Source organism: Panthera tigris, chromosome A2 (assembly GCF_018350195.1).
Source record: "Panthera tigris isolate Pti1 chromosome A2, P.tigris_Pti1_mat1.1, whole genome shotgun sequence".
Taxonomy (NCBI): domain Eukaryota; kingdom Metazoa; phylum Chordata; class Mammalia; order Carnivora; family Felidae; genus Panthera; species Panthera tigris.
The window spans coordinates 108,267,970-108,293,385 of NC_056661.1; the positions used below are offsets into that span (position 1 = coordinate 108,267,970).

General features: G+C 36.5%; 1 protein-coding gene across 4 annotated transcripts in view; it reads right to left on the reverse strand.

Moving 5' to 3' along the window:
- Positions 1-20,186: 20,186 nt before the first annotated feature.
- SOSTDC1 (sclerostin domain containing 1) overlaps positions 20,187-25,416 on the reverse strand; it is a 65,485-nt gene continuing 60,255 nt past the window's right edge. For 2 of the 4 annotated variants that reach the window (XM_042967625.1, XM_042967637.1), the window contains exons 3-4: positions 24,206-24,599; positions 20,187-21,701 (exon numbers count right to left, since the gene is read on the reverse strand). In XM_042967625.1, the coding sequence (XP_042823559.1) occupies positions 21,286-21,701; positions 24,206-24,410 (621 nt within the window). In that variant the 5' untranslated portion in view covers positions 24,411-24,599 and the 3' untranslated portion in view covers positions 20,187-21,285. The remainder of the gene's footprint in view (positions 21,702-24,205; positions 24,600-25,416) is intronic. The other 2 variants (XM_007089087.3, XM_042967642.1) reach the window with 2 other exon arrangements.

Sequence of the window (25,416 nt, forward strand, 5' to 3'; positions counted from 1 at the left end):
CCCATTGTAGATACTTGATTAATATTTGCTATACATTCTTCACTGCCTTCACTGCACTTACTGAAAACAGATAAATATCTATTTTCTTATTTCCTATTTGCCACTGTGAACTGTAAACTAACCATGATCAATTTTTGTAGGAAGGGAAAAAATTTGCTTATCGAATTATAATATTCACGCATAAGAGTACACACACCCTTAGTGTAGAGGTGGACAAATTTTCACAAATCGAGCACAATTGTATAACAAGTACCAAATTAAAACCCTGAAGATTAGCAACATGCCAGAACTCTGGGTATTATGTTCTAAGTTTGTTACACTCCAAAGGTAAATATTTTCTGACATCTTAAAAGCTAAGATTTCTTTTGCGTCTTCTTGGACTTGATATAAATAAAATTATATGGTGTGTGCTATTTTGTGTCTGGCTTCTTTTGTTCAACATAACTTTTATCAGATTCATTTTGTTTTGTGTAGTTGTAAATCATCCTTACTGCTGTATGTTATCACTTGTGTGAAAACACCACAATTTATCCCTTCTGCTGATTTGCATTTAGGTAATTTCTATTCCAAATGATACTGCTATGTGTCTTTTGGTGAACATATGTACATATCTCTGTGGTATATATACCAAGCACTGCAATTGTTGGACCACAAGATATGTTCAATTTCAGTGGATGTGCCAGACAAGTTTCCCAAAGTGGTTACACCAATTTCCACCTTTACCAGCAGTATGTGAATGAGGAATCGTAACTGGCTCATTTATCAATGTATCTCCTACACCTGTCATAGTGCTGGTCAGTTTTGGCTGAATAAATTCAATTGATAGTTATTAGAAGTAGCTAAATGACTATTAACTTTTCACTCATTTTTAAGGTTTGTAAGAAGCCAAAACTAGCCCACTTTATACTTTTGCCCAAAGCCACCCACAGGTAATCTGTCCCTGAAAAAAAAGATCTCTTCATTGAATGCTGTTCTCCAGCACAATTAGCTGATGCAATATCGCTCTGACAATGCAACAAAATGTGGATACATTAGCACAAGAAGGCATATCAATCTCAACTTTTCCAACTTGTCTTTATATAGTTGAAGACACAGAGGCCTAAATAAACCAAATTAGGTTCCCTAAGATTAAGAAAACATTCTTGGGATTTATAAATGGACATATGTTTTGTTTCTTTAAAACTTTGGGTTAAATGATTATTCGACATGTATAAAATGTGTTTGGCCAAGAACAGACTGGAGATTTTATTTCATTAGTATAAGATTCATATTTTTACTGTGATTGCCCTCCGAGACCCTTTTCTTCTTTTCATTACTTAAATAGAAGAAATTATTTTTGTAAAATTGCTTAGATTGTCTCTTTGGGATGAGGTTTGCTCTCTTTTTCACATGGTCTGATCAAAATCAGTTTAAGGATTGGTGGGATTTTTTGGATGAAATTTTTATTTGTCCATTTCTTTTTACCAAATGCATCTAACAAATCAAATCATGTTGAAGAATAATAAAGTTTTCAGTCTTTCATCTAAAGAATCAGCACTTCATAGTACATGCAATGAAAATGGAGAGAAATTCAGTTCCACATTTACTGTGCTCTTCCTCAACAACTATAAATACACTGAGGAGGGTGGAGTCTGAAGGGTTTCAAGTTCTGGGACAAAGACTGAATGTGGATAAAGATACACGTAGTATATTCTACTAATTGCATCAGAACTTTACCCCTTCTAGAGTATCAACACCCTTTGGCATGTTACCTGCAGTTATTTCCAGTAAAGAAACGGAGTATACTTCCCCCCTCTTTGACTTTAAATTCAGTTATGTGACTTTCTTTAGAAAATGGAATGTTAAGGGACATGAGTGACCAAATTCTTAAAAAGTACCTCTGCTACTAGGCTCTCTTGAGCCTCTCCTATAAACCTCTCCATGTGAGGGTGGAGGGTGGGGGGGAAGAAAAAACAAACAAACAAACAAACAAAAAACCTCTCCATGAGATACCCTAGCTAGCAGGCCAGTTCTTGCAGGAAAGCAAGAAGCAGAGCTTAACTGCCCCAGCTGAACCTAAACTATATCACCTGAACTCCAGCTGTCCTCCAGATTTATAAATGATTACCCTGATATCAACCAGGCTAATCCAAAAACCCATCTAGATCAAGTGACCCCCAGGAAACCCTTAGACCTATGATCTAAATAAGTAGTTATTATTTTATGCCATTGGAATTTTGTGGTTGTTGTAAAGGAGTGGCATTGAAGACAGTTAACTGACACAGTATCATTAGGTAAGCACAGCTTGATTATGACCATGTTTACCAGAAGACGGTAAAAGGCACGGGTGCCACAGCAAGGCAACTTGTCAGTAAGAGGCTTATCTAAGTAGAGAGAATCTTAAAAATGGGACTACAGTTCAGCATATAGAGCTTAGAGGTCACATTCTGTTCTAACAACAAGTAAAAACACTAAACAAACTGAAATATCAACAAACAACTCTTCGTAGATCTTTCACAGAAATGAGATCATGAGGCATACCACCAGCCCCAAAGTGATTTTTATAATGTCTTATAGCTCTGAATCCTTTCCACCCATCTAATCTTATTACTAACACATTTTATGTGCCATGTTTGTTTTTCCAGAAACATAGTAGATGCTGTGTAAGAGTAAACTACTGACTCACCTTAGGCCATTACTAAGGCCTATTAAATCTCAGGTCTTGACCGTAGTTTAAAAAAACAACTTTTTTCAAGAAATAATAAATTGCAAAAAGCAAGGGCTAAAGTGAAGGACTATCTAAGCTATCCCAAGTTTCATCAAGTTAAAAGAATATGCCAGTACTGACACTTTATTTGATATGGTTTGAAAACAGATTTTTGTATGAACACCCTTAAAAGAAGCTTAGGACTAAGAAAGAAGGAACCAAACAATTAAAATACAACTGACTGATTCAACTAACCCTATTTTGATATAGAAAACCATATCAAAGAGAACATGCATCAGTTAGACTTGCACAAAAACCTACTTTGTTTCATCCACATTGCTAAGATTTTTCTGTTTTATTAGACAATGATTCTTTGTGTTAAGGGCGGTGGTATACACTGTAATTAGTCATCTGTCTGGGCTTCAAAAATCTGCTTGAGATGCTGATTTCACCTCCCAAAAGGACAGAATTATAGAATCAAGAAACATAGAAGGGAACTGGGAGTGTGGAATAATAAGTTGAAGTAATAAGCCTGGGAAAAGTTGGAAGAAAATAAGAAACATTGGGGAAAACACCATCCACATGAAACAGACTTTCCATCAATCCTTGACAAAGGCTGGATCCAATCTTAGCATTGAACCGCCTCTTCCAGCAAGCCTCACCAGCACTTTTTGTTTTTTGTTTTTTTCTATCGTTAATTTACAGCTGTCTGTAGCATTCATCTGCTCAATGAGATCCCAACCAGCCAGGAATCAGGGATTGTGCAAGGCCTACCATCAACAGGAGGGTGGAGTCTCAGCCCTCATTTCCCATGGTGGGAAGAATATGAGGTGGCAGCTGTGGGCATCTTGCTGTCTCAACAGGGTCTCAACAGCCTCTGCCTGTTTCATAGGAACAGTCAGTCCCAACTCCCTCATCCACTAAGGGATTCTCTGGTTTGGAAAAACTAAGGAAATTGTTCCTCCCCAGGAGGCTACCAACTTGTTATGTAAGAGCTACACAAATGATACAAAACATCGCTTACCTCTCTAAGAGACTTCAGTCTAATTGAAGGGTAAAAAAACGATGTACACAAAACCTGTGCAACGAAGTGGTTGATTACATGGTTGCAACAGATGAGACAGACATCCCATAATATTTCTGTTTCCATTTCAAAGGAATTTGTTATTCCAAGGTTTAGGTGTTCTAGGGTAATCGAAATAGCTTACTAGTCATAGCTGCTATACCTTGTATGCAATTTCTAGTTTCCCCTACGGAAAGCAAATACCAAACAGGAGGGGAAAAAAAAAAGTGATTAATAGCCAACTACTATTTCAAAATTACCAAGTCATACCCTATTTCTAGTATAGAATAATTAAAACATGAAGTTTTTTCATCTATAGAAATGAAAATTCTAATGTTCCTAGTGTTCCTTCCTTTTCTAATATAAAAAAGAACCAAGGGAGAGTTAATACCCCTATTAAATGCAGGCATTAATTAGGAATGTAAGGTTTCTAAAAGATATAAAACAAATTTGCCAAGTATATTAAGGTTATACTGGTATAAAAAAGTTTCATCACTTTCTTTATGCCAATAAACTATGTTGAAAGAATCCTTAGTAACAAAGCCTCTATTGATACCTTCTAAATATCTTCTTGTGAGGCCAAGGATAAGATATACTTCCAGATATAGCAGGCACATTAACCTGGAATTTTGCCATTACTTTTTAGAATGATGTTAAATGTTTTACTTCTATTTATGTCATTGTCTTCTGGATTTCTCTTCACAAAATCATCTTGGAATATAGAAGAAAATATATATGACACAGAAATTAGTAAATAAGGGAAAGATTAATCAGGGTGTCAAAGAAGACTATAATTTATTTGTAAGGCATAACTACTGATAGCATAGAGCATTTTAAGGAGGTTATAATAGAAGACTGAGAAATGTGCAAGAAATACTTAGAAGTGTAGTTTAAATAAACTATAAAATCTTGCACAAGTTTCCCAAAATTATATGACGTTTACTATTTTCAGAGAATATACTCAAGTTCATGTGTTATCTTATTTTGCATTATTAATTATTGTTAATGTTATTAAGCTTTAATGATCCATTGGAATACAGGAAAAATAATGTGTATTCATTTTAACTCATTTTATTCTATTCCTGTTTTTAAATTTATTTCATAATGTATATAACACATTAATATGGTTATATAATTTGTAAGTAAGTAAATGTGTATTGGAAAAAGGTAATCATAGTTTGCTTTTTTTTTCTTGTGGAGAATATGCTCAAAAAATTTAGAGAATGACTTTAGAGGGTTATTAGCTATCAGTTAACACAGATTATAAAAAGAAAAAATAGAATAAAGCAATAGTCTGAGCATTTAAAATTAGATTGATACATTGCATTGGAATTATGAAAAAGCAGAAATGAAGCGAGAAACTACTATTTCTGTTGTTAAAGAAATTAATGATAAAGCGTGAGCCTTTGGTGACCTATTGGTAAAGTAAACAAATACAATAGTTTTCAGGATTAAGTATAGGGGTGAAAGGAGCATAAATGCATGAAAATACATCCTACCTCAATTTTTGTGTCACAAGATACATGAAATAAATAGGAAATGACAACATAGCCAAGAAAAACAAACTTAGGATGATTCAAAAAGGCAATGGATAAAGGCATTAACTGTGTGTGCGTGTGTGTGTGTTTGAGAGAGAGAGAGAGAGAGAGAGAGAGAGAGAGAGAGAGGAGATCTCCTTCCTTGAAAGATGCCAAAGCTTTTCATTTTTATTTTAAATTAATTAAGATCAGCCCAGGGGTGCCTGGGTGGCTCAGCTGGCTAAGCATCTGACTTTGACTCAGGTCATGATCTCACAGTTTGTGTGTTTGAGCTGTCAGCACAGAGTCTGCTCCAGATCCTCTGTCTCCCTCTCTCTCTGCCACTCCTCTATTCACATGCTCTCTTTCTCATTCTCTCTTTTTCTCTCTCTCAAAAAAAAAAAAAAAAAAAAAAATTAAAAAATTAAAAAATAAATAAAATAAAATAAAATAAAATAAAATAAAATCAGTTCAGAATATCTTCCAAAAATATTTCTGTCCTCCATCTTGCATTCTCCTATCTTGCAAACTCTTCCTTCTTTAATGTGCTTCTCCCCTTCTTACTCCTAGTCTACTTTCTGAATCAAGAGCTTGGAGAAGAAATCCCTATCCAAGTCTACATTCTCCCCCACTCAGCTAGCTGGTCTTAACAAAGAAACACAATAATAACAATAACAATAGCAGTAACCACTAACACTGTCAGCGCTTACATTCAGAAACTCGTTTAAGCCACGTATAATTACCCCATTTTATAGATGAGGAAATTGAGGTACATGTCGTTCAAACAGTACCTAAGCACAAGGCCAGGATTCATACCCAGGTATTATAGCTCCAGTACTTGTACTCTTGACTACTATTCAATACTAACAGTATGCCACATAAAATACAAGTGGTTTGAATAGATTCCACATTTAATCTTTTCCTTGTCTTCCCATTCCTAGGATCTTAACATTTTAGAACCTTTGTTTGATCAAGTAATATTATCATTAGTGGATTAAGCCCAACATATGGCCTTTCAAGTATAAGGGAATGGAAGAAGAGGAACAGGGAACTATTCCACTTACAGATGTTATTGCTATGCATTCAGATGTAGGTAAAGAAGAAATTGCAAAGTTGGCAGTACTTCTTATCCTTTGTACATCTAAAAGCTCTGCTCGGCAGTGTAACCACTAAGCAAAGCCTGGCACAGCTGTTCATTCTTTCTCCTCGTCTTTTATCTATGTAGTGCTTCCTCTTAAAGTGAGTCTTTGAAATTCTGAAAGCCGAGTGCTTCATTTCCCATCATTCCACACCTAAGCCAACTTTCAAAATTGGCTTTGATGTGTATTTAAAGTGTCTTCGCATTCCTCTGCCATCATTCCCTGGATCCGTCCCACTCTGTGAAACTGTGATATGATCGTCCCAGTCCCAAATGAAGAAGCCAGCTGCATATGGAACCATGATGATAATCTATAACTTCATGTAGGTCGTGGGTTACACTGATGAGTGCTGGAGAGTATAGCGTGAATGGGTAAGGGTTACATGTTTTGAAATCATGCAGGAGTAATGTAGCCACCCTTCTTTTAATCTGGAGACCTTCAACCTTGTGGTTTTAGATCTTAAGTTTCCTTCTCACCATAGATCACGACGGCTGCCAAGCTTAAATGCTGCCTGATTCAAATGCTTTATTTTCTAAGGTTGTGGAACAACCCTAACATAGTATATATTTGTATTCTAGATAATACCTTTTAGTGAGCATTATCATATTTGGTGAATTGTTCTCATTTGATTTCCAGGAAATTTATGGAACAGATGGTTCCTTCTTCTTCTAATGAATAGACTATTCCAGAGCTTGAATGGCCTTCATGAAATAAACTTTCAAATAGAAATTGATTTGTAGTTAGTCATTCACCTGTGACTGCATGTTCTAATGACATGGTTGTTATTAAAATATGTAACAACAATAATAGCAAAAATAAACACCCAACTACTACCTCCTACATAGAATGTAAGTGTATGAAAATTTCTCAGAGGCTATAGGAGTCTACAGTATACATGGTCCACTTTTTCAAGTGCTACATGAGATATTGGTCAAAATGTTATCTCAGATTTTGTCTTTTTGGCCGGTTTCTTGAATCACATGATATCTAACCTTAAGGCAGGGCATCTAAAACTCTCAGAATTTCTCCCAAATGTCTCTTTCAGATTTTTGCCTCGAGTAGAAAATAATGAAGTGAGGAAGACTAATGAGGGAAGGGAACTTGGAGAGCATCTTAGTACAGTAAAACCTTGGCTTGAGAGCATAATTCATTCCGGAAACATGTTTGTAATCCAAAGCACTTGTATATCAAAGCAAATTTCCCCATAAGAAATCATGGAAGATCAGATGATTTGTTCCACAATCCAAAAATATTCATATAAAAATGACTACAATACTGTAATCTAATACAAAATAATAAAGAAAATACGAAATATAGAGAAAAATAAACAAATAACCTGCACTTACCTTTAAAACCCTTTGTGGCTGGTTTGAGGGAGACGAGATACAGGGAGGTTATTGTGTAGGACGACTTTCACCATCACTAACAGAATCACTGCTATCTATGGGTTCAATGGAATCTTTTTCTTTTCGTGCAACTTTAACAAGGAACCTATCCAATAACACTTACTTTTGCCTTCTTTTGAGGATTTCGGGGAAATGGTACATTGCATTGTCATTAAACAGACTCACCCCTTTCACTGCTACTGCCTTATTTGGGTGGTGCTTTTCTACAGAATTTTGCATTGTTTCCTACATTTTACACATCTGCCTAATCTCATTTGAACTGAGTGATTCCTCCACCTTTTTTTCTTCTTCCTCTGCAGATGAGATTTCCTCCATAACCTCTTGCTGTTGCTCCCGATGCAGATCCATCAGTTTGTCAGTGGTCACCTCGGCCTGAGGCCTGAGGCAGAGCATCGGAGCACGGGAGATGATCACCCACAATCCTGTAGCACGTGAGAGAGAACCATTGGCTCAGCTGTGATCATGTGACATTCGGCATCACGTGCTACTTGTATGGCAAAACGTTGCTCGTTTATCAAGTTAAGTTTTTTAAAACGTTTGCTCGTCTTGCAGAACACTGGCAGAACAAGTTCCTCACAATCCAAGGTTTTACTGTATCTACATTCTAGGAATTAAAAACAAAGATTCTATAACAACTCAGTGCCTACTTAATGTAATACACTGTTCCAGACATTGTAAAGAAAAGTATGCTAGAGGAGATTGTGCCAGACAACTTAGGTTTTGCTCTCCATATCCACCCTCTACTCTTCACCCTCCCCTAAGATTAATCTATATGGATTACATCCACCACTCCCAAGCCCACGGCCTCTGGTGGAGACTGCCAGTGGAGAGACCGGCCAGGGGATCAATCAGAGGAGGAAGGAGAAAGGAAAGTGAGGAGGCTATTATTCTCTTGGTTCCCTTGATTTGCAGGTTCCTCTAAATGACTCCTCAAATCGACCATAGCCCTCTGCTCCTCTTCCTGGGTGCCCTTGCCTGCCAAAGTCCCATACCTCATCCTTCCCTCTTTTCTTATGGTCTCAGGCTGTGACAGCTTTGCTGTGCTCCTCTGCTGCTCCTCTACCATTGTCTTGTGCTTTCCTGACATGCCCACCCCCACCCCAGACTTGTATAATTAATCCCCCTGTAAATAAATCTTCCTTAACTTATTCTGAGTGTGTTGTCTGTTTTCTTTTGGGGATGCCAACTAATACAGAGATGTCAACTCAGATCTTGAGAGGTTTATACTTTAGCTGAATTTTAGCTAAAGCCATTCAGAAACAGTAGACTTGAGATTGGAATTAAGGTCTCCTAACTCCTGAGGGAGAAATCATTTAAGTAGCCACATGTGGCCCACAGACCAGTTTAGCCTAATTTTAAACAGCTTTAAAAACTTAAACCCAATAAGTAGATTGGTATGCAGAGTTCAGTAGGTACAGTGCTGTTGTTGTTGTTTTTAAGTCTACTGCTAATATTTAAAAATTAGGAAAGTTCATACAAAGTATTTGGACTTTTGGTGGAATTTTTGCTACTGTATGGCAGAGCACTCTGTTATGCAGGGGTTTTTTTTTCTATCATCCTCATCATTTTCCCTTGTCTTACTTCTAAGCTACTGGTCCTAGTAGCCACTGACTTTGCAAACCTTCCCTTCATGTACTTTCTCTTCCAGACATGTTTGTATTTGAGAGGAATCAAAAATGTTAAAAAATGGAAATGACCTAGTGTAGGATACTAGGTCCCAGTAGTTAAAAAAGGGCTGGAGAGAGGATTTTTGTTTGTTTATATTTGTTTTGTTTGTTTGTTGTTTTCACCAGGGAAGGAGAGGAGCAGGTCATCTCATGACCTTGAAATTGAACAGCCTCTGAAAATTCCTCTTCTGGGCAGCAGTCCTGAGAGACTGTGGCTTTTCGGAACTCATTCCAAAGCTGTGTTATGGTGTTGATTGTGTGCCCTTACAAGCCTTTTTCCCCTGTCATCAGCATTTTCCAGCTCTTCATTTCAACTTAACACACAGCTCTTCTGGTACTGTGGTCATCCTCCCATTGAACATACTTATCACGACTACTGGTAATAAAAGAGACAATAAAACAAAACAGAAAATCCTTAACCCAGAAGGTCCAGAAAGCACACCTGTTTCAGTTTAATAATATTACTGAATCATAAATGTCTTAACTCCAAAGGAACACTATGATCAAAAAAGAGCCTTCTTCCAGTTCCAACATCTGCCAGAGGCATTCTCTTGACTTTTCTTTCCCATTATATGGATTGAAGAATGGGGATATGATATAAATTTACACAAATGCAATCCACGTCTTTAAAAAAGTAGTACCCTCAAACGTAAGTTAATGACTGAGAACCAACTTAAGTTACGCAATATCAGTATGGTTTGCATGGTATCACTGCGACCTACTGCTGTAATCTATAAACATCTCCACATTTGGGGAGAGTACTTTGCTGGGAGTTTACCCTAATCAGGCAGCCCGATCACCCCACGACTCCTCTCCCGAGCAAATTGATTTCCATGACATTATTTCTAAAGTGTACAATTATTTTAAAATATCTATGCAAATGTTGGATACAAGCAATATTTGGTGCCCTAGATGAACAAATATCTAAATATTTTGTTTGCTAAGGTGCCTGGGTGGCTCAGTCAGTTAAGCGTCTGACTTTGGCTCAGGTCATGATCTCATTGCTCATGAGTTCAAGCCCAGAGTCCAGGCTCTGTGCTGACAGCCTGAAGCCTGGAGCCAGCTTCGGATTCTGTGTCCCCCTCTCTCTCTGCTCCTCCCCCACTTGCACTCTGTCTCTCTCTCTCTCAAAAATAAACAGTGAAATTTTTTAAATAAATAAATAAATATTTTGCTGAAATTGTCTATAGCTATTGCCTTTAGTCATGCTATCATCAGCAAAATAAAATGATTCCACTTAATATATGGAAGCTATTAGGAAACAGGAATTTTTATATTTAATATTGTTCAGAAAAAGACGGTCTTTTAAAAAACAATTTATTAGGATATCTAAATAAGGAGAAAAATCTGTATAAAATTGATAACAACTTTGTACAAAAAGATAGGTTCTTTTCAGGAAGTTAGTGCTAAGATTATGTCTGCTTGAAAATAAAGGCTTCAGCTCAATTTGGCTGACCTAAAAATCATAAGGAAAAAAAAAAAAACTTTTTTCCAGTATACGTTTATTGTTTGTTATAGTCTACCTCAAATTTTTATGACAATGTTAGTGTTCCCTTTTTAAATATTTTTTTTCTGCTCTAAGTCCAGATAGTGCAATTTAGATAATGGATCATAGCAATGATGTCCTATGAATCTTGCTCAAAAACGAGATCATATGTAATTACTTTTGCATTTTGTAGGAGGGCATTTTTTTATCTTCTTAAATGGATTACCATTTTTTTACCAATATGTTCTTAGAACCTAGTAGACACAGACTAGATTTTCAACAAATATTAAACAAATGAATAGATTAATGAATGAATTCCAAATATCACAAAATATTTTGACCACTTACATAATAATATGTATTTATATTTAAGGTTTTCAAAATGAAAACTGTCAACAGAACATAACATTATTTTCCAATAAAACCCACTTCTCTGTATTAGATTATAGCTGCTTTCTGTTATTATTTTTCTAGAAATGAGTAGGCAATAGAGTAGCAATACTATTTTTTATAGAGAAAATTTCTAGTCTGTTTTGTGCAAAGTTGCCTCACCTTTGCCTGGTCTTTAACATGTTCCTGGTGTTTGCTCAAGTTTAGACAAAATGTGAGAGATGTCCAGTAACAGGCTATAGTTTCAGCCCTCCTGGAGCTGGGTCTCCAATTTTGTTTTATATTGCCTACCTTAACAAGGTATTGATTATGATGAAGTATGTCAATTCCATAACAAGTCTGACCAAAATCTTACTCTGAAATTTCACAATTGAATGAACTGGAAAGATCATCAGAACCAGAGAGTAGCATTAGTCAATTCTGCCTTTGTGGGTGTCAGTGCGGTTGAAAATATGGCCTAATTTTGGAGGATAACAGAATGTGAATATTTTAGGCTAGAAGGCACATTAGACATTATCTGGTCCACGTCGCTTATTTTATAGATAAAGTAATTGAGCCTTAGGAACATTAAGACACAAATATAATTTCACCCCACTGACTAGCAGCAGCAGAGTTTAAACTATATCCCAGATCTTCTGTTTACAAGTTCACGTCAGCATTTTTCACAGAGTTAGAAAAAACAAACGTAAATGTATATAGAACCACAAAAGAACCCAAATAGCCAAAGCAATCTTGAAAAAGAAGAGCAAAGCTGGAGACATCACAATTCCCAACTTCATTAGTCCCTGACAAAGGAAGCAAGGATATCCAATGGGGAAAAGACAGGCTCTGCAGCAAATCGTGTTGAGAAAACTGGACAGCAACATCCAAAAGAATGAAACTGGACCACTTTCTTAAATGATACATAAAAATAAATCCAAAATGGATGAAAGACCTAAATGTGAAACCTGCAACTATAAAAATCCTAGAAGAGAACACAGGCAGTAACCTCTTTGACACTGACCATAGCAACATTTTTCTAGATATGTCTGTTGAGGTAAGGGAAATGAAAGCAAAAATAAACTATTGGGACTACATCAAAATAAAAAGCTTCTGCACAACAAAGGAAACAATCAACAAAACTAAAAGGCAACCTATGGAATGAGAGAAAATATTTGCAAATGATATATTTCATAAAAGACTAGTATCCAAATATATTAAGTATGTATGGGTGCCTGGGTAACTCAGTTAGTTAAACAAACATCTGACTCTTGATCTCAGCTTAGGTCTTGATCTCAGGGTCATGAGTTCAATCCCCATGTCAGGCTCTGCTTTGGGCTCTGCATTGATCTCCACATTGGACATAAAGCCTACTTAAAGAAAAAGAAAAACTTGTAAAACTCAGCACCCAAAAAACAAATAATCCAACTAAAAATGGGCAGAAGACATCAATAGACATTTTTCCAAAGAAGACTATAGATGGCCAAGAGACATGATCATCAGGTAAATGCAAATAAAAAGTATAATGAGATATCACCTCACACTTGTCAGAATGGCTAAAATCAACAACACAAGAAACAAGAGGTGTTGGCGAGGATGTGAAGAAAGGGAAACCCTCCTGCACTGTTGATGGGAACACAAATGGTACAGCCACTCTGGAAAACAGTGTGGAGGCTCTTCAAAAAAATTGCTGGATACTCTGCGATCCAGCAATCCACTACTAGGTATTTACCCAAAGAATACAAAAATACCCATTCAAATACTCACACACCTCAATGTTTATAGAAGCATTGTTTACAGTAGCCAAATCATGGAAATAGCCCGTGTCCACCAACTAATGAATGGATAAAGAAGATGTGATATGTGTGTGTGGTGTGTGGTGTGTGTGTGGTGTGTGTGTGTGTGTATGTGTGTGTAGCCATTAAAAAAAGAATGAAATCTTGCCATTTACAATGACATGGATGGAGCTAGAGAGTATTAAGCTAAGCAAAATAAATCAGAGAACTACAAATACCATATTATTTCACTCATATGTGGAATTTAAGAAGCAAAACATATGAGCAAAGGGAAAAAAAGAGAGAGAGAGGTAAACTAAGAAACAGACTCCTAACTACAGAGAACAAACTGATGTTTACTAGAGGAGAGGTGGGTGGGGTGAATGGGTTAAATAGGGGAGGGGATTTAGGTAGGCACTCCTGGTGATGAGCACCGGGTGTTGTATGGAAGTATTGAATCACTATATTGTACACTTGAAACTAATATTACACTGTATGTTAACTGAAATTTAAACAAAAACTTAGAAACAAAACAAGTTTGCATGTCTTGAAGTCACTTGTATAAAAAGACTACATAAAAAAGCTGCAGGGGGGCCTGCGTGGCTCAGTTAAAAGTCCGACTCTTGATTTCCTCTCAGGTCATGATCTCACAGTTTCATGAGTCCGAGCCCCGCATGAGACTTCGCAATGACAGTGCAGAGCCTGCTTGGGATTCTCTGTTTCCCTCTCTCTCTGCCCCTCCTTAACACTATCTCTGTCTCTCTCAAAATAAATAAATGTAAAAAAAAAAAAATTTGTTTTAAGCTGCAAATAAGTTAAATTGAAAACTTCATTGTTTATTACTTTTTTAGAATGTCAAATTAAGGGGTACCTGGGTGGCTCAGTTGGTTAAGCGTCCAACTTCGGCTCAGGTCACGATCTCACAGTTTGTGGGTTTGGGCCCTGCATCGGGCTCTGTGCTGACAGCTAGGAGCCTGGAGCCTGCTTCAGATTCTGTGTCTCCCTCTCTCTTGGCCCCTCCCCCACTCACACTCTGTCTCTCCCTCACTCTCTCTCTCTCTAAAATAAACATTAAGGTCAAACTAAGTCACAGATTAAATGTAAAACACTTCTTAATCAGTATACAAACTTGTCAAAATTAACCAATTCTTAGGAAAGACAGTATTGAACAAGCAAAATGGAACTTCATTTGATGATTAAATGCATCTGGCACGTTTATCTTTGGATTGCAACAAAGAAATCCGTAGCAAGGAAGAGTTGGTTATTTTTTTTTTACTTTAAACTTGAGGAATTAAAAAAACTTGAAATATTTTATATAAGCTACATATGAGAAGTAAGAGAGGAAACAAAGCAAACAAATATATTGAAATCTCCAGCTGGTAAAGATTGTCAGTCAAAGCTGACCCTTGAACAACATGGAGGTTAGGAATACCAAACTCTTTTTTTTTTTTTTAATGTTTTTTTATTATTTATTTTTGAGAGAGAGAGAGACAGAGAGAGACAGAGAGAGTGAGTGGGGGAGGGGCAGAGAGAGAGGAAGACACAGAATCCGAAGCAGGCTCGAGGCTCTGAGCTGTCAGCACAGAACCTGATGTGGGGCTTGAACCCATGGACGCCAGATCATGACCTAAGCTGAAGTTTGATGCTCAAACGACTGAGCCACCCAGGAGCCCCTAGTGAAACCAACCTCTTGCAGTCAAAAATTCATGTATAACTTGTGACTCCCCCCAAATTTAACTACTGATAGCCTACTGTTGACCAGAAGCCTTATCAATAACAAAAACAGTTAACACACATTTTTATGTTATATATATTATATGCTATATTTTTAAAATAAAGTAAGCTAGAGAAAAAATGTTAAGAAAATCGTAAGAGAAAGGCAACTGACAGAATGGGAGAAGATATTTGCAAATGACATATCAGATAAAGGGTTAGTATCCAAAATCTATAAAGAACTTATCAAACTTAACAGCCAAAAAACAAAGAATCCAGTGAAGAAATGGGCAAAAGACATGAATAGACATTTCTCCAAAGAAGACATCCAGATGGCCAACCGACACATGACAAAATGCTCAACTTCACTCATCATCAGGGAAATACAAATCAAAACCACAATGAGATATCACCTTACACCTGTCAGAATGGCTAACATGAACAACTCAGGCAACAACAAATGTTGGTAAGGATCTGGAGAAAGAGGATCTCTTTTGCATTGTCTGTGGGAATGCAAGCTGGTGCAGCCACTCTGGAAAACAGTATGGAGTTTCCGCAAAAAACTAAAAATAGAACTACCCTATGACCCAGCAATTGCATTACTAGGTACACTTTATCCACAGGATACAGGTGTGCTGTTTCAAAGGGACACATGCACCCCAATGTTTATAGCAGCACTATCCACAATAGCCAAAGTATGGAAAGAGCACAAATGTCCATCGATGGATGAATGGATAAGAAGATGTGGTATATATATACATACAATGGAGTATTACTTGGCAATCAAAAAGAATGAAATCTTGCCATTTGCAACTACGTGTATGGAACTGGAGGGTATTATGCTAAGTGAAATTAGTCAGTCAGAGAAAGACAAGTATCCTATGACTTCACTCATATGAGGACTTTAAGAGACAAAACAGATGAACATAAGGGAAAGGAAACAAAAATAATACAAAAACAGGAAGGGGAACAAAACAGAAGAGACTCATAAATATGGAGAACAAACAGAGGGCTACGGGAGGGGGTGTGGGTGGGGGATGGGCTAAATGGGTAAAGGGAATCTACTTGTGAAATCATTGTTGCACTATATGCTAATTAATTTGATTGTAATTTTTTTACAAAATTAAAAATTAAAACAACAAAAAAAAGAAAATCGTAAAAGAAAATACATTTATAGTACTGTACCATAACAAATCCATGTGTTACTGGACCGACACCTTCCAACCCATGTTGTTCAAGGGTCAACGGTATAGACATAGAGTGCAAATTAAAGATTGCATGGATTGTCAAAAAGTTCTGGTTACTAGACTGCTGGGTTCTGTGTTTTAGTCTGTCTCTCAGTGCCAAATTTAGATCAACACCTCAATGAATAAGAGGACTCAAATGATCACTGTGTGAAAATTAACCAAGATTGCAATGTAAAAGAGTTTTAAATTTGTGTGAATTTAATAACAAATTCCCGAAAAAAGGCATTTATTCCTACTGAAAAAAAAAGTGACAGTTATAGTTTTAACAGTGAATAAATAAATATCTTTAAGCCTATCAAACCCTTGATCAGTTTTAATAACAATGAATTTGGGTTGAATATATTTATATCACTGATGATATCATTCAATTTAGACACTCTGCCTCAGATTCAAGGGCCTAATCCAATTGCTAAAAAAATGAAATCACTAATATAAGGTAATCCTTAGTGTGTAGTTACTAAAATTCAAAGGAAAACATTAAAGTTTCTTCATAAATCTCCCAAACTGTTTCGTTCTTCTTTGTTTGTGACAGAAAACAAATCCTTCAGCAAGCAGGTCTGCCAATGTGGAGGATGAACACTCAGTCTAATTTGCACTGGAGATAATTATGCAGTCAGTTTGGCATTCATTTTAAACAATTCTTGAACCAGGAAGCTAAAACATCCTTCCATTGGGATTTCTGCAGTACTTGCCATCCTGTAGCTCTTCAAGACAATTTACAAACTATGCAGGTAAAGGCACCAAATGCAACGTTAGATAAAGAGTCAGGAATAATGGATAAACCAATGGAATTGAAAATGATACTGACAAGGAGAATGCCTTTTGCAGTATCTATTCTAGAAGGTCTCCCTTTGTGAATGTAATAACAGTGGCCAAATGTCTACTTAGTTCACAAGTCTCGACTCATTTAACACAACACAGAGCTGTATTTTAAATAGGTTTCAACAGGACCAAGATGGAAGTCACCTGTCTACACTTAAGGGAAGTAAACATCCTAACAAGAGAATACACTCTAGCACTGAGGATCCTAAATCATTTTCCCTCTGAATTCCTTCTGAGTGTCTACAAGGATTTCATCAAAGATTTTCCATGCATTTCACTTTCCATTAGAACTGTATGACTACAGGAAGCATATAAATGCCAAATTTAAGGTATGCAATGAGTTGCCACTTTAGTGCTAAAAAACAGTTTCAAGAGTTACTTCAAATTCAAATAATGTTTTAAATCCAACTATAATGAATTTGATTTTGATACCTAAATTTCATAGTGATTGCAAAAAAAAGGGTATTTCATATGGCAAATTTAAATGTTCAAAGACTTTATTCAGCTGTTAGGAAGTTTCCTGGTTTTGCTTTGACAGAGTGCTATTCTTTCCACCATAACTACCTAGTTTAACCATTCTATTCAATACCTATTCAAGTAAATATCATGCTAAATAGATATATCAGGTTATGTAATTAAAAAATAATAATTCTAGTAGCAGATAGAATGAATGATACAGCAAGACCGTCTAGTAAAACCTTATTAATTTGACATTGAGCTGGAATAGATTAAGTTTCTTTTTAATATTAAAAAAAAAAAGCGGGTCACCTGGATGGCTCAGTCAGTTAAGAGTCCGACTTTGGCTTAGGTAGTGATCTCACCATTTGTGGGTTCGAGACCTGCATCGGGCTCTGTGCTGACAGCTCAGAGCCTGGAGCCTGCTTCAGATTCTGTCTCCCTCTCTCTCTGTCCTTCCCCCGCTCACATTCTCTCTCTCTCTCTCTCAAAATTAAATTTTTTAAAGCAACTTAAATTTCATTGCTTTTCAAAAAATACACAGTAAAATAAACATGGCTGATAGAATATTGCCAATTAGCAATTATTTGTAATTAATGTAAATGAATAAATATAAGTAATTTGTAGAAAAATGTTAATTCTTTTGTAAGTAGGTATTTCTAAAGGTTCTATGTGCATGTTTAACTAGGGTATAGCACACTATCTGTATTATTTATTTGTATATGTGCTATTAACTTTTCTTTCATTTTTGTTATTAATATACACATCTATCTATATATCTAATGTATGTATAAATATCAATATTAGTATCTATATTCTATCTACGAAGCCTCTTGAAAAAGTCCTTATTCACAGCAACAAAAATAAATTTGACAAACAAATCCTTCATGGATAGATATCATGAATGTGAACTAGAGGTCAGAATCTGCTGAAATTATCACAATTCACCATTTTGAAATGATAGCTACTAAGGTGAGAGGACAATTACGTATATTTTAATCAGAAAAAAAAAAAAAAAACCTCAAATAAAATCAGCAATTCAGATGCAAGTGCTTTTTCGCCTTTTTAAATAACTGTAAAGCTACTCTTTCTGTTGACTTTTAATTTGCACTCTTCTCTGGGAGCTTGATTGTATCCTAGGCCTTTCTTATTGATTGCTGACCTTTTCCTCTCATTTGATGTCAAATACCACACAATGGATGTATCATCAATGTAACACCGCCAGAAACAGATCAGTAAATTAAATGTGACCATGAGAAATCGATCTAATTCTTGACTTAGCAGAGACGAGAGAAGTCTTATAATCTTTTTACTCCATTTCATTTTTCCTAGTACATTTGTTTACTAATTCACATTAGCAGTCAAATCAGTGAAGATTTTAGCATTTTATTATCACCCAAACTTATGTTTCAACATTTTCTTATTAAAAGGTAAACAACAAGGGCATCTGGGTGCCTCAGTGGGTAAAGCAGCCAACTCTTGATTTCAGCTCAGGTCATGACCTCACAGTTTGTGAGATCAAGCCCTGTGGCCCTGTGTCAGGCTCTGCGCTGACAGCTGGGAACCTGCTCCGGGCTCTCCTCTGTCTCTCTCTCTCTCTCTCTCAAAAGTAAATAAACTTTTTTTTTTCAAGGCAACAGCAGAATCTTCTTGATTCTGAAAAGCCATTGTCAGGTCAAGTCCTTTTTATGCCTCAGATCTTGGAACACACTAATTTTTAAGATTAACTCTAAGGCTATTAAAAGTGCCTTCTTGTTGAGACAGAAGAAATGGCTACAGTGTCTTCAATGTCTGTTATATGAAATATCCCATATTGAGCAATGTTAAACCACTGAAATAGACATATGAAACAATACATTTTTGGTATATTCAACCTGTGATATAATTATTATAAGTGTCTCAAGTATTAATATGATATAATATGAGATAGTTTAATATCTAGTTAGTAAGACTGGAAGATAAATCAATAGTGGACTATGAATTGTTACATTATCTGATGGTATAATAGCATTATTATAAAATCTAGAGAGGTTTTCTGTCTTCATATAGGTTGAGACTCTCCTACCTCTCATAGGAAAGGGACAAAATGTCCTTATTTAATTTATAATGCCATGTGTGATACGCATGTGATGTTTAAATTTGCAATTACAAAAGCACAACCTGCTACAGAAGAGGAGCAAGGACCCCTTTGTGTTCAAAATCCAAAAGGGAAAACCCAGAAGATCTTATCAGCCCATAACCAAGCCCCTTTGGTTTTCATGCGGAGCGATGGGCTGAATCATTTGATTGAATTGGCACATCAGTTATATAACTGTACAATCTGGTTCAAGACTGGGGCTAGGTTGCTTAATGTTTCAACATGTCAGACTCGAAAATACTGAAAAATTAGTTTTTGTTTCCTTTGTTGTTTTTATTTGGTTTTATTTGTTGTTTGGGAGTGGGGGAGGGGCACGCAATAGTATTCAAAATTCCCCTAACAGATGATAGTAGTTTTTTCACAAGTCCTTTCTCAAATTTAGCTGTATGCTGGAATCACCTGGAAAACCTTAAAATCTGCTGCTATCTGAGTTCTACCCCCAGAAAGTATGATGTAATTTGGATGCCAGCCTGGACATTGGGTCTTAAATTATCTCCTCCAGGTGATTATAATGGGCAGCAGACTTGGCATCCCAGGTGTATATACATATGATATTCTCATTACAACTCACTACAACTGGATTGTCACCCAACTTTTTAAATCATCCCTTTACTGAAAAGATTGTCTTTCTTTCTCTCCTCTGTTACTGAAGAACTTTTTTTTTCAAAACTTGAATGTGCCTTATCAAAGAAATCAATTATTCTGATACATAAATTCTAATTTTGGTACACGTGCACCTTTTTCATACATGTTAAAGGCAAGGACAACAACTTTTAGCAGTGTTTATTTTCTTTAAAAGAAACTGATGGAATTGAAGGTTAATTCACCTTCGGATTGCACAGATTAAACAAAAAGGTATTATATATTTCAGTTTTACAAAGCATCTTATTGATTTAAAAGGATCCATACTATTGATAAAGTTCATGATAAAACATATATGTAAAAAGGAGACTAAAATATTTATTTTACATATCTACACGTATTCTCATATTTCTAGATCAACCACAAATCATACAGGAAAATATTTAGGTACATGGAAAAGCTTCAAAACATAAAAAATTAACAGTTTGAAAAAAAATCACATGTGAAAGCTCATTAAATAATAACATTGACAAATAAATAGTTCATCAGTTTTACTTATTAGCTGCTGCCATGCATTTCTGGCATTCCATTGTAAGCAAGGGTCAGCATGCAGGGTATAATTTCATACTATGAGACTGTAAAAAGCTACAGGGCTTATTTTTGAAGTGAAATGTCACAATATCTTTCACTCTTTCAAAGGAGATCACTCATGGCTGCTAAACTTCCCATGAAAATTACCAAAAAAAAAAAAAAAAAAAAAAAAAAAGCACCTTTCTGAAATGTTACTGTGAAGATTCATGGCAACAATTTTTTTTTAACTCTTTAATTATGAAAGGGTTTTGCTGGGGATGGTGTGGGGTGGGGGATGGGCTGGAGAGTGGAGGATAACCAAGAAGCCCTTTTCTGCTTTAAAAAGTAATGATTCAGTGATGTATATAGTATCACCAGTCTTTCGAGAACCATGGGGAATTAAAACTACAGGTTGCATGGAATTTAAATGCAAATTGCACTCAAGGATATGCATACATCTTGAAAAACTTGAAAAAGAAAAGCTATTCCCAGAGAAGGTCCTGATACTTAGGACAGCTTGGTGGGTTTGATCAAAGCACAAAGCATCTATTTTCAAGTAAGAAAATAGCAATGGCAGGCTTGAGTCTTCCAAGCAATAAGATCTGTAAAGCAGATGGTTACTAGCCAGTCTGGTGTCGAGAGTCTGAGTTCTAACTCAGGCTGTGCTTGCTGGATTTGCTGGCTCTTTTCCGCTCTCTGTGATGCTGGGCTGGCTTGGCAGGCGACATGCTCTCAAAGTTATGACTGGACTCATTGTGCTGCCGAGTGTACCTCTTGCACTTGCAGGCGGTGACCACTGTGATTTTGTAGGTGCGCGTGCTGCCATCTTGGCACTGAAGCTGGATTCTCTGGGTGCGTGTTTTGTCATTGACACACCTCCATTCCTGGGAGCTCCTCCTGCTCCAGTACTTGGTTCCATAGCCTCCCCCTATCCAGTTGGGCAGCACCGGCAGGGGCAAGCACTCACCAGCACACACCAGCTCTTTCAGGGGGCTGATGCTGGTGCACTGGCCATCGGAGATGTATTTGGTGGAACGCAGCTCCCGGCAACCCACTTGAACTCTACCTACAGGAAACGGAAGAGCGTGCATGAAAGAGAAGAAGCAAATGAACGCTTCAAAAACAACAACAACAAAGGCATCTGCAATGGCAAAAACTGTATCCAAATGATAGCAAGTTGTTAAATAGAAAGGGAACATCTATTTCATTTTCACAATGCAAAAATCTGCCTGGATGGGTGTAGAGATAACTTCCGTGAAAATGATCAGTTCAAATGGCTGTACATTTTTGAAATAAAATGAACTAGGCCTGATTTTTGTTTTCATGGGTAACATTAACTAATTGCTTACTGAAGTGTTTGAAAATCCCATTGTTTTTTAGTCTTACTCCCCAGTAAGGGTTAAACAGTTCTTACACTTGTGTAAATATTCCTTCTTCAGTGAGCTAAGAGACTATAATGTTCTTTTTCTCACAGGTCATATCAGTTAATATCTGCAAGTGCTTTTAATTAGGTTTTTAAAAAAATCTCCTGGGAAAATGTGAAAAGTATTTAAATATTGTGTACAATGTGTATGCTCTCTCTCTATTTTGTTTCAATTATAAAATTCAGCTGCAGAGAATCATACATACATGTGTGTACAAAGTCTGACATTTTGCATATCAACCTTAATAACTACATTTTAAACCTAAATTCCCAAGCTATCTTTTAAAAACAAATATTAAAATGTTTGAAAGGCAAAATGTCACTACAACTCAAAATTTGAAGAATATAAAAGCCCCTAAATCAGGAACGTATGGTTGCCATAACAACTTGGCTACATTTCCATGAATTTTATGGCAGAAAAATGCCTAACATGTCTGATTTACAACTGCAAAAGGAACCATGGTGTTCGTTTCCTGAAGGCTGGTCATGGCAAACTTTTTGTTTAGTTATTTGAATCTGTTAAGTATGTTCTCTAATCAGCTGTTTCTTGTTACATGCCTTATGCAATTAAAGCAAAAATTAATCTTGAAATGTTTGAGTGTTCCTTTCCATTGCTTTGTTACCCAAACTTGAGGAAAATTGCCTGTAACAATCTTGAAAAGAAATCAAAGTTTGTTAACCAGAAAAAAAAAAATGTTTATAAGGATAGACTGCTGAAATTTAAAAGATAAAAATGCTAAGGACCGGTGAAGTAGTCTTGCCTTGAAGTGGAATCCTGAAGGCTAATTTGAAGTAGATCCTGAATGAGGAGTTGGACTTTGTCTCTCGGCCTCAGTAGCTCTGAGGTGGGAGACATAGCCTAAAGGGATGCAGTAGCTGTAAAACAATTTATGTAGACACACATACATCCGTATAGAGCATGGGATTAAAGTGAAAGGGTAAACTAGCTGACTGGTCAGTGTGCTCTGCCTGTCTCATTCTGATTCCAGCTTCCCTTCCTGCATCTGCCTTAGGAATGCACCTGGAAAGAGCCGGAGATGAATTTGACTTGCCTAGCTTTTTGTTCCCCAAGTATATACCGATTTGGCATTTTTGCAGTGACAGTTCATTGACCATGAATACCCACCACATTGCTCAGTAATCTAATAATAATCAGATACCGCCTTTGTACATAAGAGCAACTATCCTCAAGAAAGTGAAAACACCTTGGTTTTCTTAGAAAGACATTAACAGCCCTATTTGCGTGGACTTCTCAAAGGTCAAAATTACTTCTAGCAGTTGAATGGAATTGAGGTGGAGCAAAAGATTTGTGTAAGATTTCCTGTGCACTGTTTTTCTGTGTCTCTATGAAAACCTGTTTGCTAGCATGTGAACTTTTCCTGAAAGGAGTAAAGCAAAAGTTAGGAGAAGAAATTTGAATCCCTCTAAGTAATGTTTGATTAGTGTGTCAATTCAGCAAACAGAAAAGAAAACAAATACTCCCTGTACAAAATATTATTGTACTGCTATTATTTTAAATCTCTAAAGTTATAAAAGTTTCCCCACTCTTTCACAGAAGTATACAATTAGCCCAATTTGGATCTGGTTAATAAGTAATTATGTTGGAAAAATAGGATTCTCCAATATTTTTAGTTACATCTCTCTTTTACATTGGTCATCATCAAAACTTTCAACCATTTCACTAGACATATTTTAGAAATCCTTGTGAGCCATTTTTTTTTTCCCGGAAAGCTTATGATTTCCTATACATACTTTGGTTAGTCATGTTTATGCACTTTACCACAATTGTACATGTCCTGAAATACACAGAAAACAACCCGAATGTACACTACGTAGAAGAACACTTTTTTAAAAATTCTTGTTTTGCATGATTTTTTAAAAAGCAACAGTTTAATTCCTAGAAACATTTTCTTTTTTGGATGTTTGATAGAACTTAAGTCCTCGCCTGCATTATCAAATCACTGTTTTAGTTACATTAACTTTGTAGGGAAGAATGCCAATCTACACATGCAGTAGATTACTCCCAGATTGTTTAGCAAAATATACATGGTTCAGGTTAGTTAGCAATGAAACGATTCTATAGGAATGTGAGCTAATGCTACCAAAAGAGAAAAAAAACAAAATCCATGCAAGTAAAACACACTTACTGTTCCGATCCAGTCCAGTGTTACTGAAATGCCTGCCTCCATTTCTGGCTTGATTCATCGTGCTGTTGCTGCTGGGGTGTGCTGGAACAGGTTTAACCACATGTGAATAAAGGATTTCTGTGGCATCATTTTTAAAAGCCAAACAGCTTTTCATTAGGATGCATGCAAAGGGAATGAGATAGAAATGAATGGCAGGAGGAAGCATGGTGAGGAGAGGATTTGCTTGGCTGGAGAGCTGGTTAATTCCTTTCCCTCTGCTTCTGCACTGTAACTGTGAAATTCCTCTTCAAGGTTCCCTTTATATATCCAGTGAGGTTTGGCGTTCATTCAGGTGTAAAGTTGTATAGAGCTTCAGAGTGAAAACACAGAGAAGGGGTGGGATCCCTACATGACCCTGCAAAAGAATTTTACCAATAGAAGAGAAGACTACAGAAAAGGAGGAGCTTGGTATACAAATGGCCTGAAATTTCAGAGTTGCGCTTCATCAGTTGTCTGGGAGCTAAAGCAGCCAGGCACATTCTATAGCAACTCCAGACTATCTCCCTCTCTGCCATTTCCTTTCCTGAATCTAGTTCACATTCGGGTTTAATTTAAATGAAAATACACTGCTGTTCATTTGAAGAGATTTACATTCCCACAATTGTTCCGCACTCCCCCCAGATTTTAGAGTATTTAGGGTAGGGAGCGGGTTCTTCCCAGATAATAGGAAGGAGTTCGGGTGAGTTTTGCTAGACTTGCAGTAAGCACCTATTAAACATATTTTGTTTCTCAAGAAGCAAACCGATATATTTTTTTTCCTTTAAAGTATAAGGCATATGGAGCTAAAATCTGCCCCCTGGACACACTTAAATAATGCAGCTTTGATCTGCATGAACTGCTGCTCCACTAGGTAAATTATTGCCAGGGGTTCTGTGTGGAGAATAATGAGCATAGCTCTTTCTGCAGTAAAGAAATACTATCAATTTTCATCTTAAAAATATGTCACAATTGTGAAAATTCATAGCATTTAGCATAAAAAAAGCCATTCCGGACAGATCATTGTTTAGCAAATTCAAAATAATTTTTTCTAGGTTTTTCATTAGCTGCCCAACACATGTTCTATCTGTATTTACTAAGCATTTTGTTCATTGCTGCCTTTGACTCTGCTGCACACATAAGAAACATACTTCCCTGACCTTCTTTATCCACACCTGCAACAGATGTTCCATTAA